Below are 20,982 nucleotides of genomic sequence, written 5' to 3' on the forward strand. Positions count from 1 at the left end.
CTCCAGTCTACTGGTCCATCACCAATCCTCTGTGCTGATGGGCCAACACTGCTCACAGTAAAAGCCCAGATTCTGGAAAGATGGTTTAACCACTTCCTCAATTGGTCTTCACCCATCAATGAAGAAGCAATCAACAGACATTTGCCATTAACTGCTCTGTTGATGACCTTCCCACATTGTTAGAAATGACCAAATGCAAACAAACTCCTGTCTAGCGGCAAAGCTCCAGGAGCTGATGCAATCCCAGCTGAGGTCCACAAGGCTGGAGGTCAACGCCTGGTCAAGAGAGTCACTGAGCTCTTTCTGGCTATCTGGGAGCAAGGAGCCATCCGACAAGAATGTAAAGATGCCTCCATTGTCCGCCTGTGCAAACAGAAAGGAACTCGCCAATCTTGCGATAATCAAAGGGCAATCTCACTCCCCTCTATTGCCAGCAAATTCTTTGACCTCCTGACTTGCTTAGTGCAACATGTCAACCAGATCAAAAATAAAAATACCTGGAAAACTCAGCAGGTCTGGCAGCATCTGCGGAGAGGAACACAGTTAACGTTTCGAGTCCGTATGACTCTTCAACAGAACTAAGTAAAAATAGAAAAGAGGTGAAATATAAGCTGGTGTGGGGGTGGGGGGGGGGGGGGGGGGGGGGGGCGGGGTTATAGCTGGATAGAGGGCCAGTGATAGGTGGAGATAGCCAAAAGATGTCATAGACAAAAGGACAAAGAGGTGTTGAAGGTGGTGATATTATCTAAGGAATGTGCTAATTAAGGGTAGAAAGCCGGACAAGCAAGGTACAAATAGCCCTAGTGGGGGTGGGGTGGGGTGAAGGAATCAAAATAGGCTAAAAGGTAGAGATAAAACAATGGATGGAAATACATTTTAAAATAATGGAAATAGGTGGGAAAAGAAAAATCTATATAAATTATTGGAAAAAAAAGGGGGGGGGGATCTGAAAGGGGGTGGGGATGGAGGAGAGAGTTCATGATCTAAAATTGTTGAACTCAATATTCAGTCCAGAAGGCTGTAAAGTGCCTAGTCGGAAGATGAGGTGCTGTTCCTCCAGATCTGCTGACAGAGAGTCAGTGTAGTTCAGAAAAATTTGAGGAACCATTGATTATGGTGTTTGGGATTAGGGCAGCTCCAGAAAAATGCGAAGAACAGAACGTGGACCTCTACATCACGTTTATTGCCCTAACCAAAGCCTTTGACAGATAAAAAAGAAATTCAACTGCCCTGAGAAATTCATCACAATCATTTCATGGTTCCATAAACAGCATGCTCACGCATGTCCTGGATAATGGCGAGTCTTCTGACCCATCCCCAGTCACCAATGGAACTAAACAGGGCTGTGTGCTAGCACCAACACTCTTCAGCAGATTTTTCTCCACCATGTTCTCCAATGCCTTCAATGACAGTGATCCTGGCATCGAAATTAGATATCGCATGGACAGGAAGAAGCTCAATTGGAGATAACTCCAGGCAAAGACCAAAATCTCCAAGGGCATACTTCACAATTTCCTGTTTACTGATGACTGTGCACTAGCTGCTGGTTCAGAGCTGGACATGCAATGTAGCATGGACTTGTTCTCGAATGCATGTGACATACTCAGCCTTATGATCAGCACAAAGAAAACTGAAGTAATGTGCCTGCCTGCTCCAGGAAAGCCCTACCTCAAAGCCAATGACCAGAACCTGTCAGCACTAGGTAAGTTCACTTATCTTGACAGAACATTCTCTCGAGCTGCCTATATAGGGGAGTGGGAGTGGCAAATTGGTAATGTCATCTGGAGTAATCCAGACACCCAGGCTAATGTTCTGGGGACATGGGTTCAAATCCCACCATGACAGCTGGTGGGAATTTCAATTCAGGTAATAAATCTGGAATATATAAAGCTAGCCTCAGTAATGGTGACCATGAAATCATTGTGAATTGCTGTAAAAATCCATCTGGTTCACTAGTGCACTTTAGGGAAGGAAACCTGCTGTCCTTAACCAGTTTAACCTATATGTGACTCCAGACCCACAGCAATGTGGTTGACACTTAACTGCCCTTTGAAATAGCCTAGCAAGCCATTCAGTTCAAGGGCAATTAGGGATGGGTAATAAATGCTGGCCTTGCCAGCAATGTCCACATCCCATGAAATAATACATTTAAAAAATTGATAAGACAAATGCAAGAATTACCAAAGCAAGTTTATCAACATCCTGGGGGTCACCATTGACCAGAAACTGGACTGGATTAGCCATATTAATACTGTGGCTACAAGAGCAGGTCAGAGGCTAGGAATTCTGTGGTGAGTAACTCACCTCCTGACTCCCCAAAGCCTGTCCACCATCTACAAGGCATGAGTCAGGAGTGTGATGGAATACTCTCCACTTGCCTGGTTGAGTGCAGCTCCAACAACATTCAAGAAGCTTGGCACCATCTGGGACAAAGCAGTCTGCTTGATTGGAACCCATCTACTACCTTAAACATTCACTTCCTCCACCATTGATGCACAATGGCAGCAGTGTGTACTATCTACAAGATGCACTGTAGGAACTCACCCAGCCTCCTTTGACAGCATGTTTTAGCGATGGGCAATAGATGCTGGCCTTGCCAGCAATGCCCACATCCCATGAATTAATTTTTAAAAAGTAAAGAGACAAATGGAATCCATCGGACACTGAAAATGATTTCTGATATGGTCAGGTATCAAAAGCAAATAAACATCAGATTACTTCTCATAACTTTTCTACTTCGATGTTAGAAATGGTTAATGATGTCATTTCCTCTGATGGTTGAAAAGATTCTGTTCAGCTTTCAAATGAGCTTGCTTCAACGTCAAGCTCTATAATAGGCAGCAGCCTTAACATCTCACTGCTTGTTATGATTTGAACATTTGTTTTATTCTTTCATGGGATGTGAGCATTTTATTGCCCATCCCTAACTGCTGCCTTCTTGAACTGCTGCAGTCCATGTGGCTTAGGTACACCCACAGTGCTGTTAGGAAGGAAGTTCCAAGATTTTGACCCAGCGACAGTGAAGGAACGGCGATATTGTTCCAAGTCAGGATGGTGAGTGGCTTGGAGGGGAACTTGCAGGTGGTGGTGTTCCCATGTGCCTGCTGCCCTTGCTCTTCTAGGTGGTAAAAATTGTGGGTTTCGAAGATGCATTTGAAGGAGCCTTGGTGAGTTGCTTTAGTGCATCTTGTAGATGTTACAAACTGCTGCCAGTGTGTGTGGGTCGTGCAGGGACTGAATGTTGAAGGTGGTGGATGAGGTGCCAATCAAGCAGGCTGCTTTTGTCCTGGATGGTGTTGAGCTTCTTGAGTGTTGTTGGAGCTGTACTCATCCAAACAAGAGAGTATTCCATCACACTCCTGACTCATACCTTTTAGATGGTTGACAGGTTTTGGGAGTCAAGAGGTGAGTTACTCTCTGCAGAATTCCCAGTCTCTGACCTGCTTTTGTAGCCACAATATATGGCTAGTCTAGTTTCTTGTCAGTGGTAACCCCCAGGCCATTGATAGTGGGGGATTCAGTGATGGTAATGCCATTGAATGTCAAGGGGAGATGGTTGGCAAAGGTCATTGCCTGGCACTTGCGTGGTGCGAATGTTACTTGCCAGTTATCAGCCCAAGCCTGAATGTTGCCCAGGTCTGGCTGCATATGGACAGAGGTTGCTTCAGTATCTGAGGAGTCGCGAAAGATGTTGAGTATTGTGCAATCATCAGCGAATATCCCCACTTCTGAGAGCCCTTTCCATCCCTGCTTCTTGTCCTACTCTGTGTGTCGTCTGCTCAGTCTTTCAGCCATGCTCAATACCAAGAAGAAACACTACTATGCCACACAAGTCTGGAAGCAACTGCTTTGCACACAAGTCTTTCCACCACCAAAAATGTACTTCAGTACTTGCTATCCAGCTCCCTGTACAATTTCAAAACTAATCAATTATATGAGCACTCAAAACCTGTAATATTGCAGCAACAGCCAAAATAAATAAACCAGTTTCCAACCAGGAAGTCATTTATGATTCTTTAAATAGTGTTGATGGTGGTGCGGGAGGGGTCCTTCATGCTGATTAATGTTGTGTCCTGTTGTGTGGGGTTAAGAGAGGGCACAGGCTGGCAAAATAGCAGCACAGGTGTCAAATCAGCACTGCACGCTGGTTGACATCATGAACTGCCTGCTGTGCATGCTGCTGGATGGCAGATGTGCACACACTTACCCCTTTAACAATAAGGTGTCAAGTGCACTCTTCACTGGTAGTGTGTGCACGCACTTCAGCTGAATTCTGGATGTTTAAGAAGCCTCATAACACCCAAACGAAATGGTTGCTTCCAGGCCCAAATTTACCTTAGTGCCTTCTTATGGAACAAAGGTTGGAAATACTGGCAAATGTCCAAATTGTAAGAGTATGTGTCAATAAGGTAGCTTCCAATTATATCTGACTGAGTTTATAAATTTTTATTTTAAAACGTAAGTATTAGTTTTATCCATTTTCATGCAATTTTAGACAAAATATGTTTAAACATAGTACGATTACATACTTTATAAACTAACTGTAAAGCAACCAACATAAAATACCCATAAAATGAAACTTTACCTTTCCACAGCAATATAAGAAAAATGGAGCACAATCTTATAGCATTATATACAAACATACACAGGAATATAAAATATTATTCTTGTTCTCGCATCACTTGTAGCATTCACTAACATAATCTTTTCAACCGGAAAGTTATTTCACATTGATGCACAGACTTGTTTGAACCCATTTTTGTAACAAATTAAAAGAGTGGCAGGCTGATCTGGAATGTAGAGGCAACAGATAATTGAAACAATTCTAATGGCATTGTTTCATTTCTAATCACTACTAATACTATACTCGTATTTGGTTGTAGGAGCCTCTGCCAGTAACAGCTGTAAAACCTAATGAATATTCATGGAATTCTGGCCTATTGAATATGATTATGTAAATATGTTCCTCATAAAGAGTTGAAAATTACAATTCATATTTTCACATAACTGTAAGGGCCAGCCCTTGTAATAACAAAAGGAACTGAAGATCTTGTAACAGGAGCAGACCAATTACAAAGGGAAGAACATCTGCATTTATATAGTGCCTGTCGCAACCTCAGGATGTTCCAAAACGCTTTGCAGCTAATTAAATACTTTCTGACATGTAGTCACTGTGAGCTTCTATTTGATCATACATGTTTGAAGCAAATGAGAGACATAATGCACAGTTGAATGCATTCACAATTATACACTGGCTTTGATAGCTGCAGCAATATAAATGGGTACATCTTAGAGCAGTTACAGAATTATATTCCACTATTTCATCTTGAGGCAAGGTTTCATCTAGAGCATGTTACTTCTTCCACTTAATCAAAATAACAAAACATTAAATGCACTGTATTTAATTTATTCTAATCTTGAAAAGTTACCACATGTAATACAATTTAAAATAATGTTTTCAATAAGCTAAGAGTCCAAGTCATAGAAGATAGAATTCCAATTTTACTTTTCTAAGCGAGAGATTAGACTATCGCCTATCACTGAAGAGAACAATTTTGATCTTAACATCGTGCTGATACTTTGGGGCTCTTTGGGGCATTAGATTAAAAAAATATTGGCCTAGGTATTGTGGTCAGCAGCGAAGTAAAGGTACTGACTGCTGACCTCAAAGAAAGCTGCCCACAAAAATCTAACAATTTCTGTGGCATGAATTTCCCTTCTGCACAGTAGTTTAAATCTGGTGTCAAATGAGGAAATGTCCTGGCATCCAGCAATAATGATGTCAGCAAGCATGTAGGCAACCAATCAATTTTGAAGTATTCACACTTAAAATGCATCACTTTTAATTTAAAATTTAAGACAGTGAAATAAATGAGTGACCATATTAGGATAGAAGCTAAAATAAAGATAAACAAGCTTAAAAATATTTATGTTTTATGTTTGTAAAAATGTGGAATTTTTAATCATTGTGGAGAATTTGGTCTTCCACAAATATAAAATTAGCTTTTCGGGGCCAATGAGGGTGTTCAACAGTAATTATGAAGTCATCATGCTGTTAAAAACTTAGTTATACCTCAGTGAACCAGCTGTAACTTTTTCTGTGGTTTTACGGCAAGACTAACAAGGTTAGAGTGGGTGTTGTTATCAATTTATGGTTGCAAGGGAGACAGCAGTCTCTGGGGAAACTCCTACAGCGTGTCCTATATGGAGAAATATAGACTCACTAGCAGCAACTCAAGGTTTCTGGACTATTCTGCACATGTCCAAACTCTTGAAGTTGCTGTCAGTTTCAGTGGAGTGATGACGGCAAACACTGACAGTTTCACCATCCTTACCAAAGCAAAATCTGGGCCACTGTTTTTCTGATCAGAGGAGCTTCTTCCAAAACCCTTCACCCGGTTACTCCCCCATGAGAAACAAAAACAAAATAAAGGCTGCCCAGCAACATAAACCTTTAATAATAATCCACCAAACTAAGAATAGGAACAATTTCTTTTAATCCTATTGACAGGATTGGCTTGTGACAAGGCCAAGTCTGCATAGTAGTTTAAGGGTTAAGGTGATTATGAATCAATTACACTGAACTATAATGTTATTTCAGCAACAAATATGTTCTGAATCTACTTGATGAACAAACCATGCAATGTGAAATATAACCAGAACAGAAACATTTTAATTAAATCTGGTCTAAAATCATACTTTCTGTCACAGATAAATGTGAAACAAATTCACATTGAACAATAAAATCCAATGAAGCTACAAAGTTAGAGGACATTGTCACATAATAAGGCCAAATTGCAGGTTATCATGCCTTCATAAAATATAAAAATTAAAAAAACCCACAAAAAAAAATGCAATCAATTTAGGCTAGCAATTTTTTGTAGCAACTATCGTTGAAACTGGAGTTTCCTGTTTTACAGCTCTTAGGCTCTGTTTGACTACTCCCAGATTCAGTGACATCCCTAGGACACAGAAGATTCTGAAAATGCATCTGGAACATGGTTGAGGCATGATAATAAATCAAAGGGTCGAGGCAACAGCTCACACTGCCTATGCACACACAAAGCATGTAAGCAAAATAGAGAGAGTCACTTGGTGCATAATAAAAATGAAGATAATGTATGAGTAAAATAATGTTAGTTGGTGCAAAGCAAACAATGAAGACAGAAAGCACAATCACAGCCAAACAGATAGCACGTGTTTTCTTGCACTTGTTTGTTATGTTTGCTGAATGGAGGGTTGAGATAGTACATATGTAGCAGACTGAGGTCACAAGCAGGGGAATTACAAAGAGCAGAAAGCACAAAGTGGGAAAATAGTAGCTGGAAAAGTTTTGTAGTGTAGAGAGAGGTAGCACATCATGGCAGGTTGTAATGTTCAGCTCAGTAACATACACCGTTTGTTCAGTAAGGAGAAGTGGTGCAGCACCACCAATAGCTGCAAGCCAAACGACAAGGCAAAGTACAATGGCACGGCCTCGGGTCCTCCAGGAGGCAGATCGAATAGGATAAACCACAGCGAGAAATCGGTCAATACTTATGCACATCATCAGCAGCACTGAACAGTACATATAAGCATAAAAACCACCAGTAACTAACCGGCACAGGAAAGAGCCAAATCCCCAGTTATTACCAGAAAAATGGTAAGCGATTTTCAGGGGCAGCATCAGCACAAATAACAAATCTGCTGCTGCCAAATTCATCATGTAAATTATAGTCGGCTTTTTAAATTTCATTCTGAAGTGAATCATTAAAATTGCGACACAGTTGAGAAGCAATCCCACTGCAAATATAATGGTATAAACAGAAGGAATAAATGCAGTCATCCATCGACTGGTTAGGTATTGTTCTGCTGTATTTGAGATGGCTACAGCTTCCCCATAGCGTTCCTCAGAGTTTATATCAGGGACGATGAATTTATTGTCATCCGATCCAAATCCAGATCCATCTCTGAATCCACTTCCATCGTACTGGCCTGAACCTTCACCTTCAATTTTCCCATCAAGATCAACAAATTCTGAAGGTTCAGGGTTCGAAAAGGCTGCGAAGCTTTTGGGATTTACTTTACCCTGTGATGAGTGGCCTGAAAAATAACAATCAAAAGGCTAAAATTAATGTTTCCAATTACTCAACAGTGAAAACATTGTTTTTATGTTAGATTCTGTGTAATGTCATTTTTGGGAGTCAATGAAAGCATTATGTTTTGGACACATACTTTTCTAGAGCAGGGCAGCAGTCATAAGTAACATAGAACATCAGAAACAGTATTATATTGGACCACTATACTTTATTTACAGTCTACCATTGGAGATTATCACCAATCAGTTTGGAAAGGTTGGAGAGATTTCCTCGCATAAAAGATTGTTAGGACATGGGATACTCCTACCCATAACAGTGGTGGCTATGAGAATCTGCAATAACTTCTAAAAGGGAACAATTTGAAGTTTTATTTTCCCCAGTGATACAGGGGTTGGAACAAAATAAATAGTGCTTAATGTCTTCCTCTGTTTTATAAAAATCTAAGATTGTATGATTTCAGGGTGGTTTGTACTAATGTCTGAAGTGTAATATTAAATATGAAATCACCAATATAATTGCAATGAATAAAATCCCATGACTTTTTGAGCTTATCAATTCTTTATAATATTTTTGTAGTGCAAGATCAGTTATCCCATCCTTCTCCCTTTGCCACATATACCAAATCCAACTATTACTTGCTTTTGATTATTTTCTTCTTTGGAAGCAATCATCTTGTTGCAGATCATCCTTGGATTCTTATTCTAAAGGGGCTGCAGTGAAGAGCAATTAATTTTGGTAATGTTCTCACCTCACCTTGGAGTTCCAAGTGCATTGTTGAGTGAGACCCCAAATACTTATCAGCCAAGAAATTTTCATCCAATATTACTCTTAGCTGAAACACTCATTTTAACACTTGGTTAATTTTGTTATTTAGTTAATAAGCAATATGTTGGTATGGTAGTCACAGAGGCCAGATTCAAATCACAGAACAGTACACTAAATGGCACTTAATACTGTACAGCCTCCAAATGTTTCAGCTACTTACAGATGACTGAAATCCGTTATTTATAAAGTTTAATGGGGAACAATTGTCTGGTAAAACATTGCATTCTGATTGTATTGAACTGAAAGTTAAACTTAACATTTGATTTCAAAATTGATCATTTTAATCTGGCAAAAGTATTTGTTTCATAAGAGATAACTGCAATTTAACATTCACTTCTTCCAGTAGCAGCGACCTTACTGTTTCTGTGACAGATATATTTGTGATGCTTGAGACCTAAGCTTTGGGAAAGTCTACCAAAATGTATTTTGTGCAAACATTATAAGCAAAATTGCTAATTGCATTCTCTTCTAGGAATTGTCTCCCAAATCTATTTATGCGCTGAAGCAACCTAGGATGATTGCCTGTCTGGTTTGCCAACCTGTTCTCAGTCGAGAACAATACTTTTGCTTGTCTCTGTGGCCTGAGAAACCACTGTGGGGATAAATGCAGCACAGAATACATCCTTGCCAAGTCTGTTGTTTTGATTACATTTGTGCTGGCCAATGGGCGTTTTCACACTAACATGCAAAGCAAGACTTGCGCACACATAACTAAACCCATTTGCAAGAAACAACTAAGTATCCAACGGACGTCATAGCATTTCTGATTTACGGAGAGGCATTTCTCAAGCCAAGTTCGGGACACATTACATCAATTACCCTTGCCCAGAAATTAATCAACACGCACTCTCCACTCGAATTATAGTTCTTATTATATATGTTCATAAAATACCAAAGCCACATTATGAAACTTGCAGAAATAATCTTACCCACAATGTTTACTGAATATAACAGCTATAAAATAATTGGATACAAAAATACCACTGAAAAACTTCAGAGGCAAAATTAAAAATGCAAGAGGAGTGTTACGCTTGTTTCTGTTAGTTTTGCAGCCAGCTTCCACTGTAATATTGGGCAGAATTAATTAAACCATCACAAAGGATCGTGGAATTTACCTCCAAAACCATTTACACGCGCGCTTTCTAGAATCTTATAGGTTGGTTCAAGATTCAATCCACACAAAACTCGCCGTGCATCAAGGTCAAAATGGTGATATTTTGCCGATACCATTGGTTCTTAAAAGCTCTCTAAATTGTGTACATTTTCCGAGCGCACAGGCACTAGTAAGTATACTTCAAAAAGATTTTCAAATCAAATTATGAATAAATGGAGCTTTGTATATCAATGGAACTATTAACTGGCTCTACAGTCTTAAAGTCATGTTCAGTGCTCTTAAAACGGGTATCTTAACAGTGAAGGATTGCACGCCTTTATTAAAAACGCTCATTTTGATGATTAACCTATTTTCAGCTGTATTAATAAAATTGTACCGTTACCGCTTTTAAATACATCAGGAATACTTTCCAAGTGGAAAAAAGAAAAAAAAAAGAATTGTTTTCTATTGCACTGCCTGATTAAACTAGTTCATAGATGATTTTGATGTTTAAGGTAATGCAATTAAGTTTTCGAGGAAACTACCCAACCAACGCAATTTCAAGCGCAGAATGAGCGCAATTGTCCAATTGTGTCCAAAGCGGAAAATCTACCCCCAAATGCTAAAAGTCTCCCATAAAACTTGGAAGATACTGCAAGAATTTAGCTTGTTCAGCTAAAAAGAAAATGAACACTGATTAAGTATAAGCCTGTAGAATTTCACGTCCAATTCTGATTGCCAAGCCATGTAGAATGTCTAGAATGCACTCCCACAACATGCAAAAAAAGCAACTCGAGCCAGTTGCTCCAACAGATGTTTTTTTTAGAAAACCAACTTCCAAAAGCAACATTGGAGGAAAATAATTTGAAAATGAAAACAAAAGCGGAAAACAGCCAAGGATTTTTTTTACATCAAACAAGTCCCGCCACATTTACACCGGTCACTAATGAAATGAGCTGAATGAAAATCTTTCAGTTAATCTGAATATTTTCCTGTTCTGCGGTCTGCCACTTTGCTTTAATTTTCATTCGGGTTTCTTGTGTATTTTTCCCTGTAAGTGGAGCTGCATCAAGAAAACTTTCTCTACCATGTGTCCACCAGACACGGTTTCCATGTGTTATTCTGCAGCATTCATAACTCGCTGCTGACTGTCAACTGTTTCTCATCTCTCTCCCAGCTTCTCATTGCGTATTGCATTTCTTTACTGATTGCTTTCCTTTGTGTTTCTGTCTCTTTGCTCTTTACCTTTCTTCCCTTTCTTTTCTTCTTTGCTTCTCTTACTCTCCCTCCCTCCCCCTCTAAACTTTAATCTTTTCGCTTTAATCCTTGAGTTTCCATTCCGCCACCCTGGGCCTTAAGATAAAACAGCCGGAACAAAATGGCCATGAGACTTGGGGACAAAGTAAACAACCTGTGTTGTTTTCCCCAGAAATCTCGCTGCTTAGTATAATTCCAGTAACTGCATGGCAGCAATCCCACTGGTCATATCTGTGTTCTGATCATGAAACATAGGAGGCAGGAACATTGGGAACAATATGCAGTATCTCTTAGAGTATCTGTAAAGTCTTTGAAAATATTCTAATCGTTCTCTATCGATAATGCATTAGTCACACCTCAACACATTATTCCATCCATACAAAAACAGAATTACCTGGAAAAACTCAGCAGGTCTGGCAGCATGGACGGAGAAGAAAAGAGTTGACGTTTCAAGTCCTCATGACCCTTCAACAGAACTGAGTAATATTAGGAGAGGGGTGAAATATAAGCTGGTTTAAGGTTGGGGGGGGGGGAGGGTGGGGGGAGGGAAGTTGGGGGTGGTTGTAGGGACAAGCAAGTAGTGATAGGAGCAGATAATCAAAAGATGTCACAGACAAAGGAACAAAGAGATGTTGAAGGCAGTGATATTATCTAAGCGAATGTGCTAATTAAGAATGGATGGCAGGACATTCAAGGTACAGCTCTAGTGGGGGTGGGGTGGAAAGACTAACAGGGCATTAAAGGTATAGATTTAAAAATAATGGAAATAGGTGGGAAAAGAAAAATCTAATTAAATTATTGGAAAAAACAAAAGGGAGGGGGAAGAAATGGAAAGGGGGTGGGGATGGAGGAGGGAGTTCAAGATCTAAAGTTGTTGAATTCAATATTCAGTCCAAAAGGCTGTAAAGTGCCTAGTCGGAAGATGAGGTGCTGTTCCTCCAGTTTGCGTTGGGCTTCACTGGAACAATGCAGCAAGCCAAGGACAGACATGTGGGCAAGAGAGCAGGGTGAAGTGTTAAAATGGAAAGCGACAGGGAGGTTTGGGTCTTTCTTGCGGACAGACCGCAGGTGTTCTGCAAAGCGGTCACCCAGTTTACGTTTGGTCTCTCCAATGTAGAGGAGACCGCATTGGGAGCGACGAATGCAGTAGACTAAGTTAGGGGAAATGCTGCTTCACTTGAAAGGAGTGTTTGGGCCCTTGGACGGTGAGGAGAAAGGAAGTGAAGGGGCAGGTGTTGCATCTTTGGCGTGGGCATGGGGAGGTGCCATAGGTGGGGGTTGAGGAGTAGGGGGTGATGGAGGAGAATGGCGGCATTCCGTAGGGATCGTTCCCTCTGGGACACCCTGGTCCGCTCCTCCATCACCCCCTACTCCTCAACCCCCACCTATGGCATCTCCCCATGCCCACGCAAAAGATGCAACACCTGCCCCTTCACTTCCTCTCTCCTCACTGTCCAAGGGCCCAAATACTCCTTTCAAGTGAAGCAGCATTTCACTTGCATTTCCCCTAACTTAGTCTACTGCATTCATTGCTCCCAATGCGGTCTCCTCTACATTGGAGAGACCAAACGTAAACTGGGCGACCACTTTGCAGAACACCTGCGGTCTGTCTGCAAGAAAGACCCAAACTTCCCTGTCGCTTGCCATTTTAACACTTCACCCTGCTCTCTTGCCCACATGTCTGTCCTTGGCTTGCTGCATTGTTCCAGTGAAGCCCAATGCAAACTGGAGGAACAGCACCTCATCTTCCGACTAGGCACTTTACAGCCTTCTGGACTGAATATTGAATTCAACAACTTTAGATCTTGAACTCCCTCCTCCAGCCCCACCCCCTTTCCATTTCTTCCCCCTCCCTTTTGTTTTTTCCAATAATTTATATAGATTTTTCTTTTCCCACCTATTTCCATTATTTTTAAATCTATACCTGTAATGCCCTGTTAGTCTTTCCACCCCACCCCCACTAGAGCTGTACCTTGAATGTCCTGCCATCCATTCTTAATTAGCACATTTGTTTAGATAATATCACTGCCTTCAACATCTCTTTGTTCCTTTGTCTGTGACATCTTTTGATTATCTGCTCCTATCACTGCTTACTTGTCCCTACAACCACCCACCACCCCCCAACTTCTATCCCCCCACCCCCCACCTTAAACCAGCCTATATTTCTCCCCTCTCCTAATATTACTCAGTTCTGTTGAAAGGTCATGAGGACTCGAAACGTCAACTCTTTTCTTCTCCGCCGATGCTGCCAGACCTGCTGAGTTTTTCCAGGTAATTCTGTTTTTGTTTTGGATTTCCAGCGTCCGCATTTTTTTGTTTTTATTCCATCCATAGTTTGTCACACCCAGTTGATAACGCCAGCTTTTATCAACAGGAAGTGGACAGTCAGTGTGCGCAGAAACACAGGGACGCGGAATAAAAACAGTCACAGACCTGCTATGTCCCATCCATGTTCAAAGTTTGATTACTTCTGGTGTAAAGGAAGACATTGTCCGAAGTTTCCTAACAGGGCAGTCAGGAACTGAATCCCTTTCTCATACAGTGACGAAGTTTTTGTTTTCAGGCAAATGTTCAGCATTTGCAAGGTTCTCTTTATATGTCGAATTATTTAGGTACTTTGTGCCTTCGTCCAAGGAAGGGGGCGGGGAGCGCAGGGGGATGTGTGGTGTTTACGGATTAGCTCTCATAATCTAGAAGCACAGTGGCGGGGACTTCTCGTTGCGGTTGTTGCAGAGTAGTATCCAGGCGGATTTTAGTCAGGTTTATAAAGCAGCCTCAAAGCGCCCCACGGTGAATAGCTTGTCTGGGGTGTAGTGAACCAAATATACGCACAGACGATGGGATGATGTCTTCACACATAGAAAAAAAAAACAGTTGCCTACTTACGAATCAGCTTGCGGGCCAATAACCTTCAAAAGTGCTGAATCTATTTGAAGTAGCGCCGTACAATCTCGCCAGCACATCACTGTGTTACAGTGCGGATCGATGAACAACAAGCGTGAGAAAGCCTGAATCCCGACACTTGTCTAATCTTGGCTCTGCTCTGTGCGAAGGGACATCAGTGGACCCGTGGGTTGAGCACATACCTACCTACCCATTCCATCCCCCCCTTCTCCACAGCCTCCCTCCTGGATGTTTAAAAGGGTCGAGGTGTAGAAGGAATAACGGGGAGAGTAAGCAGACAGTGGACAGCAAGTCAGCGTCCACACCCCCTCAGCTCGGGCACTTGTTCAATTCCCCTTCTAGCTGCTGCGTAGATCTCAATCCCAGAAACTGAACAAGGCTAGAAACTAGTAAGAAGCACCCCAGGTCCGATTACTTTTACACTGACACAGCAGAACTTCCAGGGAGTTCATTAATTAACTCCATGTATAAATTAACTCAGTTTTAGTATCTATAAACTATTAACCCCAATTGGTTCTATTGTATCTGTTTTATATATGTGCATTTTTTTATAAAAAAGCTTCTATATTTTCACATTTTCTATATTTTCATCATTTAAGATGATTTCTTACCGTGTTTGAGAGCTGAGATCGTGGGCAGCAGCGCGACCCACAACACAAACTGAACTTTCCAAGCCATCCCGAGTGAATTCACTCCACAAAAAAATCCCCGCTCCAGCTCAGGTTAGCTCCGTTACTGAGCCCGAGTCAGATATAAATAACCAGCTCCCTTGGAGGGAGAAACGCCAGGGAAACCCGCAATATGAGGAAGGCGAAGTGAAATGCACGGGATTTTTGTTTAGCTTCTCCCGGCTCGGGTGCGCTTCTTTTGCTGTGTGTGCGTGTGTGAGGGCGGAGTGCCTCCGGCACCGTTCCTGGCGCTGCTTCTTCTCACCCCGAGCAGGCTTTGATTTCATAACTCCGCTATTTCCGGAGAGGATTTAAAGGAGCAACAGAGCCCGCCCTCTCAGTCCGCCTACAAAAGCCACTTCTCCCAGTCAGGAACACCACACCAGTTAGCAACTCAAATTAAAGTGTAATAAATCCTGCAGCCATTAAACTTGGTGATGGGGCGGGGGGAGTCAGGTTAAGTTTATGACGTTGGGTCCATATGGAGTAGACAGCGTTACATCCTTAAGGAATTCCCTTGTATTTCCATGAATCACAGAAACTGTTATGAATTAAGCTCTTTGTGTCTCTGCAGCCCCCCCCGCCCCCTGTGTTTGGTACCGTGCCGCTGGTAAAACCACACCGGTGGTCACATCTGATGTGTGTCATTTTAGAAGGGGGGCAAACAAGAAGAGCCACTGCAATGAAGCGGTGGCACTTCTTGATCCAGTGGAATTTCCGCCCTGAAAGGAGCCGCTCCAGGTCAGTTCCTGAGGGGGAAGCTGGAAATTCCTGGAATCTGAGAACCTTTGGAAGGGTGGTGGGCTGCTGATCCATCCAGGAGGCCAGCCAGATTCGTTCTATGAAGCTCACTGAAAGGGGAAGCGTGTTTATCCTTATGGACTTGTCTTTATTGAAGTTACTAACGTTGCCCACCCACCACAAGCCCGACAAGCAAGGGAGCTCCCAGCTTCTGCCTGTATTCCCGGCGCTGGCGGGGGAGCTGGGCTGGGACAGTGATGCTAGCTTCAATGGTACCTCAACATTCCTGGGTTACAGAAAGAGGCATTGGATTTGGAACAGGATCAGACTGGGTTTTGATGACACTTTCTGTGGCTTTAATGTCCTGCCGAGACTCAGCACCAACCGCCACAGACGAATAATTGTTATTTGGGCTAGGGACTGTAGTGTGAAGTGAATAAACATTGATAACCAGTTAACGCCCTGTCAAGGAATTTACAGCAGCATCTGTTTATGAGGAAAGCACTAAGATAAAAGCAAAAAACTGCGGATGCTGGAAATCCGAAACAAAAACAAAGATACCTGGAAAAACTCTGTTTAAGAGGAAGCGGGCAATATTACTAGGTAAAGATTCATGCACAAACAAGTCTCCAAGCTGACACAGTTCTGAGAATTCATTCCCCAATTCCAAGAGCCTGCTGGACAAGTTGTCGTCATTCTGAGGGATTGGTAGCAGTTCCTCTCAGTTATCAAGATCAATGTCACCAATGTACAGCACGTTGTAACGTGTATAATACTAACAACTCCTGTGGAGGTACTATCACTATAAGTGTTAACTCTAGACCTGTTAATACTGTGCGAATGGGAACGCTCAGCTAGTAACAGATAACACCTGCCTCCCGTAAAACAGAAAATGCTGCAAGTGTCCTTCAGGTCTGGCAGTATCTGTAGAGAGAAAAACGAAGTGAACAAAGTTTCTGAGCTGAAATATTCACTTTGTTTCTCCATCCACAGACACATAAGTTTTCTTGCTTCTCCTTTTATGGGGGTGGAGCTGAATGAGGTGAAGCAAAATACTGCAGTTGCTGGAAATCTGATGAAGGCCAAAACATTAACTGTTTCTCTTCACAGATGCTACGTGACCTGCTAAGTATTTCCAGCATTTCCTAAGATTACACATGTCACTATCTCCCTCATGACTTGATAATCAACAGGACTCAAAGTAACAAACATGTAGATCAAGCAGAAGACTGTTTGAATTGATCACAACTTTATCAGACCTGATCTCCCTCATGGAAACATAAATGGTGCGGAGACGCTGTGGCAATTGAAATTTTCCTCTATCGTACTGTCCTTCGTGATCTCCGCCATGATCTCCCTTACATGATCCCATTCATTTTGCTGGAAGTGTGCTCACTGCAATCAAATGAAAATGGGGGTGGTTAATTGCAATTCCGTCCCACAATCATCCCAACATTCACCACCACAGTGAAGTTGACAAATCTTTGGCCTGTATAGCAACTCAGGGGATTAAGGAAATTGCGAGTGTGAAAGATCACACCAAAGTAATATTCTGCAACACAGTTTTGATTGGAAACCATGCCCACTAGTTTCTGAACAGTCAAAAGTCTTTTGAGAAACTTCCATCTATGGAAGTAATAACTGTTGCTACTGCAGAAGTGACTACAGCACTTACCCCTTCTTCCTGATTTCTGGAGGCTGCAATGATCCCCTGGACTGCCATAGTCACCACTGCCTTCCTCGTGTCATGTCATATTTCCCAATGTAAAAAAATCTATCACCCAACTCTTTAATTTTGCAGATCTTGGCCATCTTGCTAACTATGCAACCACATTACCCATTAATGCACGTCCAGGCAAACAATGATCCCTTAACCAACATCACTAAATACAGTATCTGTTCATTTCCTTCATTCCTATTTGTGGAACTTTGCTATGTACAAATTGGCTGCCATGTTTCTCTGCATTATAACATTGGCTACATTGCCCCTCTTTCATTGATGAAGACACTTGCTGGTGTATAGTACATGGGTATTACCAGAGGCAGAGTTAGTGAGAATTCTGGAAGCTGATAGAGTCCTACCAGTTCCACTTCTGTTAATGACACCAGACTACAATCAAGTAAGAACAACAGCAACCCACCCCCCAAGGAAATCCTAACATAACTGGGTTCCCCCTATAATTCATCATCATAGGTCTTCACCCGCCTTAGTCAGCAAATCTGCCAGCATTAAGAGTAAGATTTCACATCACACTGTGTTTCCCAACCATAGAAAAATCAGGAAACAGAGCAAAGGGGTCTGTACAGTCATGCTTTTCAAATTTAACAACTTAGAAATTAGATGTTAAATTTAATTTTTTTTTTGATGCTATGTTCACATTTTTCATAATCCTGTTTTAAATAAGGTGTTATGGCGCAACGGATGGTAAATGCCGAGCTGCTCAAATCCCAGAGGGAAACTTGAAACAGCTGCCACAACTGTTTTTGCAATTTGTATTTTATTTTGAGATGCATGCCTTGAATTCAGTCGTAATAAGTCCACCAAGTCTTAGAGGTTTTTTTTACAAAACTAAATTAAACATTTATTAATAGAAGAAAAGATTTTAAGCACACACATAGGTCAAAAATTACCATTATGATAATTCTTAGCTCCTCTAATTAATCTGACTGCCAGTTACACCCCTGTTAAGGAAAAAGTAAAACAAGATAGATTTCAACAGACCCAGGCAAAGCACACAATATCCTGGACAGGGATATTCTCAATGAGTTTTCTTGGCTTCAGTTCCTATAGACAGCAGCTTGGTGCATAGAAACTGGAGGCTTTTCACACTTGTTAGATCTTAGAATTCTTCTCCTTACACATAAACTCATCTCCTTTATAAGGTTTCTCACTTTTTAATGTAAATTCCATTGTACCAATATGTCTTTGCAACTTTATTTTTTCCATAACATAAATCATCCATAGTACTCATATTATCAGTAATCTTTGGGAAAAATAAACACACTGTTTGGTTTAGCCTCTGTTGGCTAGGTGTAATACCTCACCATCTCTTTGAAATTCATGACTCTGGTTTATCTAAAAATGCAAATGTTTCTCACGCCTCACATTCTAAAACGTCAGCCATGTTTACATATTTAGCATTTCAAACCTAGCTTCCCTTTTGATAACTCAAAACCTCCAGACCAGCTGTTTCCAATTCAATTAAATCCCACACACACAACCTCACAAAGAGAAACTCATCTAAACCCCACTATTAACCTATCTTTACAATAAATCGCAATAATATGATGAAAATTATTATATTTTCATGAAAAAGGTCACAATTCTGGTAATAGAGCAGTAACCAGACAAAGTTAAAACAGTTGCAAAATGTTGTTAATTTTAGCTTATGTGACTGGTGTAACTGTAGTTTGCCTTAAAATGAGATCAACACATAGTCAAGTAGCACCAACAAAACACAAGTTGTATTTGAAAGCAAAAACATAGAAATGTTACGAGAAAACAACATTTGTTTTTTAAGACAGAAAGAAATGCTGGAAATACTCAGCAGGTCTCCAGCATTTTCTGTTTTATTTCAGATTTCCAACATTTGTGGTATTCTGCTTATCGATATTTTGTAAGCATTGAAAGTGTTAAAATATGTAAACACTACGATGCAGTTAAAATTGGTTGATTATAGAAGTAATTAAACGAAGGGAAACTTGGTTTCCATATTATAAATGAATAACGTTACAATGAATTCATAGAATTGTACAACACAGAAGGTGGCCTTTCTAACACAATATGGCTGCAACTGTTTCTCAGCAGGAGTTAACCTTTTAGTGCCACTCCCCTGTCTTTCCCCCATATTCTTTTAAACTTGTGTTTTTAAAAATACTTATCCACTTTCCCCTTTAGGGATTCTGCTTCCACTATTGCTTCTGGTAGGAATGTTCTAACAACTCTTTGCATTTCTTTAAAAAAACATCCGACTTTCCCTTTATTTATTTGGTGATGACCTTAAATGTACCATCTAGGTAGAAACACCCAAACCAGTGAAAATAGGATGATCGTTTCATGTTACCAATTGATTCAATAATGTCACCTTTTGCAAAGGTAAGGAAACCTCATTGGCGGCAAAGGGAGTAAAGTTTCCCACCTCATTCAGTCTCAATTTTATCCAATGGCAGCCAGATTTCCCTGCAGTATAGATTTTGAAACTCTGCCTTTAATAAGGAAGAGGTATAATAATGAGTGTCAAGGGAACAGCTCAAAATCCCCATGCACACTGACAGTATGTAAGCAAAATAGGGGGAGTAATTTTCTGCATGGTAAATGCGCAAATAATGGTATCAGTCAAAGAATATTTGTTGGTGCAAAGGATATAATGAACACAAGAAACATGATGAAAGTAAGATGGATTGCATGGCTTTTCTCTGAATGTGTTTGTCATGTTGGATGACCTAAGGCTTCTAATAATTGATAAATAGTAGAATAGGGTCACAATTAGAAACAACTGAAAGAATAGATTATATAGTATAGGGAAATAGAGGAAATATGTAACACAGCATCCATGAAGTGATATTGAGATCTATCACATAGGTGGTGTGCAAGGTAAAAACATAGGGTTTGATTTTACCACAGGCTTTGAGATCCCGATATTGGGATGAAATGGGAGTCCTGAGTCCACACTTTCCAGCACCAAGGTCGCCCCACAATTTTCTAGATAACGACATTAAGGGATATGGGAATAGTGTGCGAAAATAGCATTGAGGTAGACGATCAACCATGATCTAGTTGAATGGCGTAGCAGCCTCAAGGGGCTAAATGGCCTACTCCTGCTCTTTTGTTCATTACAGTCTCTTAACTGCCTGCCTCCAGTTAAGAATGGCAGGCAGGCTGCTATTGTTGCCAGTCCTATCAGAGAGCCAGGGCCTTTAACTATGGAGCGGGTAGCTGATCCAGCTCACAGCCGGCTACTGGGAAACTTCCCCGGTGCTCGGACTTCATTGGGGAACTGTCTCAATACAACTCCCTGCAATTTTACTGGACATCCCATCTCTGTTCCTGCCATGCAGAGGCCGGTAAAATTCAATCCATAAAGTCCCAACAATTGTTACTGGACACACGACACAGCAGAGTGCACCGCACAATTCCTAGTTTTCCACTGGGAGAAGTGGGAAATATCTGCCAACACTTACACAGATCAACAATAGCATGGAAAAATACATATTAGCATCTAATATGCCGTAACCAAGTGGCACAAAAAGGAATCAAAACACCGATTATTACCCAAAATGTAGTAAGAAATCTTTAGTGAATGCAACAGCATATAGACTGCGTCAACAAATGACACATTCACTGAGTATGTCACAGCTGATGAATGCAATCTAGTTTTAAAGAGAAACATGTAAATTGCCAGGCTGTTCAGAGGCA

The 20,982-nt window shown here is 41.1% G+C and overlaps 1 protein-coding gene across 2 annotated transcripts in view; it reads right to left on the bottom strand.

The window, feature by feature from the left end:
• Positions 1-4,431: 4,431 nt before the first annotated feature.
• The window catches only part of LOC144693639 (proteinase-activated receptor 1-like), a 78,380-nt gene continuing 61,829 nt past the window's right edge, over positions 4,432-20,982 (bottom strand). Inside the window, exons 1-2 of one of the 2 annotated variants that reach the window (XM_078563487.1) lie at positions 14,769-15,097; positions 4,432-8,082 (exon numbers count right to left, since the gene is read on the bottom strand). In XM_078563487.1, coding sequence (XP_078419613.1) covers positions 6,863-8,082; positions 14,769-14,835 — 1,287 coding nt within the window. In that variant the 5' untranslated portion in view covers positions 14,836-15,097 and the 3' untranslated portion in view covers positions 4,432-6,862. Of the gene's footprint in view, positions 8,083-14,768; positions 15,098-20,982 lie in introns of those variants that run through there. The other variant, XM_078563496.1, reaches the window with a different exon arrangement.

Source organism: Cetorhinus maximus, chromosome 2, assembly GCF_964194155.1.
Source record: "Cetorhinus maximus chromosome 2, sCetMax3.hap1.1, whole genome shotgun sequence".
NCBI classification, from domain to species: domain Eukaryota; kingdom Metazoa; phylum Chordata; class Chondrichthyes; order Lamniformes; family Cetorhinidae; genus Cetorhinus; species Cetorhinus maximus.